This window comes from Bison bison, unplaced genomic scaffold, assembly GCF_000754665.1.
Source record: "Bison bison bison isolate TAMUID 2011002044 unplaced genomic scaffold, Bison_UMD1.0 scf7180017864352, whole genome shotgun sequence".
Taxonomy (NCBI): Eukaryota; Metazoa; Chordata; class Mammalia; order Artiodactyla; family Bovidae; genus Bison; species Bison bison.
The window spans coordinates 6411010-6416889 of NW_011494924.1; the positions used below are offsets into that span (position 1 = coordinate 6411010).

General features: G+C 45.4%; 1 gene segment (V, D, J or C); it reads left to right on the top strand.

Annotated features, from left to right (window-relative positions):
* Positions 1-1890: 1890 nt before the first annotated feature.
* On the top strand, positions 1891-2836 carry LOC104999486. The segment is given in 2 exon segments: positions 1891-1987; positions 2487-2836. Coding segments are annotated over 2 exon segments (381 nt in total).
* Positions 2837-5880: the final 3044 nt, after the last annotated feature.

Genomic DNA, 5880 nt, shown 5'->3' on the forward strand with positions numbered 1-5880 from the left:
AATCAAACAACTATAATGTTTCTTGGACACCATACACATAGTTTCTGAATTTAAACATATACTAGAAAAAATAATGAGTAAATTAGACAAGTCAGAAAACCAGTTTAATTGTATAGAAACTTAAATAGTCCAGAATTCTGAGGAAGTAGAAAGGGATATGTGAGAAAAACCTACTGTCATGGCAGCTCTATTCATGGTGACCTCAAGCTGGAAAACACACAAATGACCATCAGCAACACGGTGAACAAATAGCTGCCCTTAGGAATGGAATAAAATCTAGCAGAAAAGCAAATGTTATTTGTGAAATCATGGATGGATCTCATGAATGTATGGATCTCTTCTTGAAAAAGAAGCCAGATCACAGACTGTACAAAGTTAAGACAGCAGCTACATTCTGAGGGTATTTTTATTTCACTTGTAGAGAAGCATGAGGGAGGCTTCTGGGTTATGAAAATGTCCTCTATCTTGATCTGGGGCATAGTTATATAGATGAAGTCATTCGTGAAATTTCACTCTGCTGTACACTCAAGGTTTGTGTAGTCTATTATATGTGGATTTTATATCTCATTTTAAAAGCTTAGAAAAACAACAGTAACAACAGCCACCTCAAAATGTAGTGACTTTAACATATATTATCTCTCATGGTTCTGTGGGCTGAGTGGGCCTGGCTGGGCAGTCCGCATCTGGGGCCGCTCATGCGACTGGATGGACGTGAGTCTAAGTGAACTCCGGGAGTTGGTGATGAACAGGGAGGCCTGGCGTGCTATGATTCATGGGGTCGCAAAGACTTGGACACGACTGAGCAACTGAACTGAACTGAAATGAGGCGGTCATGGTCAGATGGTCCCTGAGGCGGGAGACGCCTGAGGCCCTAGTCACCTGCACATCCAACATGGCGTCTTTCCGCACGTGGCTGACCCCTGCCCTGGGGTGCCTGGGCAGCTGTGCACCAGCCTAGCACGTCTGTCTTTCTACCCTCAGCCCCTCAATCTGGCTAGATGGGTTTCCTTGCAGAATGGTGGCCTCGGGGTAGTGAAAATGATTATCTCGTGGCTGGCTTCCCCTAGAGTGAGCATTCGAGAGACCCTGGAGGGATCTATCACGTTACTTGTGACCCAGCTTTAAAAATCATAGCATCACTTCTACCGCATTCAGACTATTATAAAGAGATGTGTGTTTATATAATACATAGATATGTTTAGTATTAAGTCCATTATATGAGGGGACTGGCATAATATACTCATGAAATAAATACTTCATTGAGAAGATGAGGACGTGTTTTTTTTTCAGTGTGAAGAAGCATTGAGCTTCTAGCCTGATAGTCCTTATGTTCATCTATGGTTCTAGTGATTAACAGGCATGAGTTGTCTTGATTACTTTGAGGATACGTTACAGAAGTAAAGAATTAACAATGTCATTTACCACACAAATATAGCCATTTCCTTACATAAGACTAGGAAACTACTATCATTTCAATGATCTAGGCCTCAGTTTCTGTCCTATAACATTGAGAGTTGGGTTAGAATATCTCTGAGTTCTTCCAGCAATGTTTGAATGGTTCTTTTATGGAAAAGGGCTTCCCTGGTGCCTCAGACAGTAAAGAATTTGCCTGCAATGCAGGAGACCCAGGTTCACTCCCTGGGTTGGGAAGATCCCCTGGAGAAGGGCATGGCTATCCACTCCAGTATTCTTGCCTGGAGAATCCTATGGACAGAGGAGCCTGATGGGCTATAGTTCCAGAGGTCACAAAGAGTTGGACATGACTGAGTGACTTTCACTTTCACTTGATTGAAAGAGGGGCGGATACTGCATCAGTGATAATGATGACCACCAGGGGGCAGACTGGAGCATCCTTAGAATTATGCAGACACTCAGCCCTCCTTCTAGGGGTGGAGGAAGAAAGGGCAAGGTCATATCTTTCTGCTGAGAGGTGTGGCGTGAGGCCAGTTCCTGAAGATGCTGGTGCTTCTGCTGCTTCTGGGACCCAGTACGAGCCTTATTAGCTAAGTAGCTTGGTCAAGTGTGTGTGTGTGTGTGGGTGTGTGTGTGTCTGTGTTGGCATAAGTGAAGTAATAGTCAGGGATTGTGGACTTTTATAATTTTTGAAGTTTTTTTGGCTGCTTGGCTTGTGGGATCTTAGTTCCCCCACCAGGCATTGAACCTGGTCCCTGGCAGTGAGAACACTGAATCCTAACCACTGGACCACCAGGGAATTCCTTAAGACTGTGGATTTTTTTACACTGAACAAAATGAGAGGGGACATTCCATCCTATTTGGAGGTGTAAAGGGCAAGGTGAGGAGCCAACAGTCAGGAGAGATGGGGGATGAGAAGCCTAAGAATTAGGACAGGATGATTTCACAAAACAGACAGGATTCCCTTGGAGCCGGGAGAAAGGTGAGCGAATGAGCAAGGCTGTGGTTTTCTGCCTATGGTCATGTCTTCCTGTCCTGCTGGGCTCTCATCTCCTTGACCTCTGTCTCAGCAGGTTCTGGGCTTGGCGCTCTCGTCTCTCAGCAGCCCCGCAGGGCTGTCAGTAAGAGTGGAGCCTCTGTGACCATCGAGTGCCGTGCACTGGACTTTCAAGCTACAACTGTGTTCTGGTACCGTCAGTTCCCAAAACGAGGCCTCGTGCTGATGGCAACTTCTAATGAGGGCACTGATGCCACATACGAACAAGGTTATAACAAGGACAAGTTTCCCATCAATCAGCCAGACCGAACATTTTCATCTCTGATGGTGACAAGTGTGGATCCTGCAGACAGCGGCCTCTACTTCTGCAGTGCTAGAGACACAGCGCTGGGCCGAGATCAGAGACCCAGACAAGAATCTTGGTAGCAAACCCCTTCCGCACCCCACTGAACCATGGGGCCCTGTGGAAGGAGGTGTGGAGAGAGAAAAGCCACAGCCTCTCTGACTGAGTCATCTGTGGCTGTGTGTGTAGAGAGAGAAACGGAGAGAAATATCTGAGTAGAGAGCAGGGGGAAGGTATGGTGCTTGAGAACTAGCCATATGGAAATGGAGCTAGGCCTATAAATGGCCAACCAACCTGGAAAGTTCCCTGGGCTGAAAATTATAAAATCTGGATTTTTTTTTCTGATTCTCCCATATGCTAATCATAAGTTTTTAGATAAATTGACACATAATCCTATAGGTAGATCCCAAAATACTTCTAGAAAAGCAATGAATACTTCTATAATGGGCTTCCCTGGTGGCTCAGACAGTAAGGAATCCATCTGCAATGCAGGAGACGGAAGTCTGATCCATCCCTGGGTTGAGAAGTTCCCCTGGCGAAGGGAATGGCAACCCAATCCAGTATCTTGCCTGGAAAATTCCATGGACAGAGGAGCCTGGCAGGCTACAGTCCAGGGGATCACAAAGAGTCAGACATGACTGAGTGACTAACACTTTTATAATAAACACTGGAGTTTTTTCCTCCAAGAAAATTCAGCACTGTCTTGTCACCATCCTAGACTTTCAAGACAAATGGAATCATTAGGCAGCCAAGTAGAGATGTTCACTCATGAAAGAATTCAGGGATGTGCTATATACAGTATTGAGGTTGATAAAAGAACAAGGTAGGACTGGAAGGGGCAACCCTCTATACCCAAGTACAGAGCATGCCCAGAACCTTCACAAAGGGATCAGAGGAAGGAGAAGACAGAGAGGATAAATAAGAAAGACTTCAGACAACAAGGCTTGTCTGCAAAACTAGAAAGTTCTGTTGGAAGCCACAAGCTAGTAAGTGAAGCACTGAGTTTAAACCCCTGAAAAATCCTTTTCTAGGAAAAGGAAAAATCACACATTGACCGTAAACCTTGTATCAGTTCAGTTGAGTCGCTCAGTCGTGCCCGACTCCTTGCGGCCCCATGAATCGCAGCACGCCAGGCCTCCCTGTCCATCACCAACTCCCAGAGTTTACTCAGCCTCACATCCATAGAGTCAGTAATGCTATCCAGCCATCTCATCCTCTGTCGTCCCCTTCTCCTCCTGTCCCCAATCCCTCCCAGCATTAGGGTCTTTTCCAATGAGTCAACTCTTCACATGAGGTGGCCAAAGTACTGGAGTTTCAGCTTCAGCATCATTCCCTCCAAAGAAATCACAGGGCTGATTTCCTTCAGAATGGACTGGTTGGATCTCCTTGCATAGCCCAGTAAAAATAAGCAAAAATATTAACATACACTTTGGAGAAGAAACATCTGTAATCAATAAACATTGATTTCCTGGTGATCAAGAAACATGGAGAAAGACACAATTATATGTAAATTGATATCCATTTGATTAGCAAAATATAAAAAGCCTAGAAATAAAGAGTGTTAGAGAGAGTCTTTCAAATTGTGGTGCTAAAGAAGACTCTTGAGAGTCCCTTGAACTACAAGGAGATCCAACCAGTCCAGCCTAAAGGAAATCAGTCCTGAATATTCATTGAAAGGACAGATGCTGACGCTGAAGCTCCAATATTTTGACCACCTGGGGTGAAGAGCTGACTCGTTGGGAAGACCCTTAGGCTGGGAAAGACTGAGAGCAAGAGCAGAAGGAAGCAACAGAAGATGAAATGGGAGGATGGCACCAGCGACTCAGTGGACCCAAGTTTAAGCAAACTCAGCGAGATAGTGATAGACAGGGAAGCCTGGTGTGCTGCAGTCCATGGGGTCACAAAAGTCTTGGACACGACTTAGTGACTAAACAACAACAGCACGCGTGTGAGATCAAAAAGAAGAGACAATGAAAGAAACAACCGTAGGGGTATTGAAGCTAGGACAATGATGGTGGCAGTGCTAGAGATACAGGGAAATGAGAGTTTTAAAACATAATTAGGAAATGAAATCAAGACCTGGGTAACTGATTCATCACGAGAGGCAATAGATGGAGAGGAAGGTTTTGACTACAAGTCAGATGAATCAGGAGGACCAAGTGGGAAGAAGATCATGATTTTCTTGATATTGGGGATGCTCTGGGACAGAAATCTCACCAGAAATATGCAGAAAGCAGTGGTACGTAGGAGTCAGGGGCTCAAAAAATGGACCTGGGTGAAGGTAAAAATTTGGGACAATTTCTATAACTGGAAGAATGAAACTGCCTTCTTGATCCCTTGATGACAGAATATACAAAGAAAATATCAAAGGACTGAGGACAGAGATCTGAGGAGCCCACTCACCTTGAATGTGGCCCTAAGAGATTAAATTTAATCAACTGATCAATAACACCAATCAGTACTGGATCAGTGACTGTGTAACTAAGTACTAGTAGCAAGTCTCTGCAGTACTCCAGCAGGTCACCACACACATGGCTGCATGTTTCCTATCCTGATGATTCTTGGGGTGTCTGGCTGCCACTGTGCAGCATAGAGAGACTCCCCACTCGCCACACAGGAGGTGAAGACCGCCTGAGACCAGAGGGCCTGTGAGAAGTGTGCTCCTCTGACCGTCTAGTCAGTCAGTCAGTCAGAGTTATCAGGGCTTCCCTTTGGCAAAGAATCCTCCTGCAACGCAGGAAACTCCGGTTTAACTCCTAGGTCGGGAAGATCCACTGGAGAAGGGATAGGCTACCCACTCCAGTATTCTTGGGCTTCCCTTATGGCTCAGCTGGTAAGGAATCTGCCTGCAAAACGGGAGGCCTGGTTCGGTCCCTTGGTTGGGAAGATCCCCTGAAGAAGGGAAAAGCTACCCACTCCAGTATTCTGGCTTGAAGAATCCCATGGACTGTATGGTGGTTGGGATTGCAGAGTCGAACATGACTGAGTGACTTTCACTTGAGCACTAGGGGGTGCTCATAGTGAGCAGCACCAACCTTCCTTCATTTGAGAAGTTGTCTGATACTTCTGGAAACTCAGGTGAGATCTTTGAGGTAGTGGTTGTGAAAGCATGAGTAAGGATTAATCA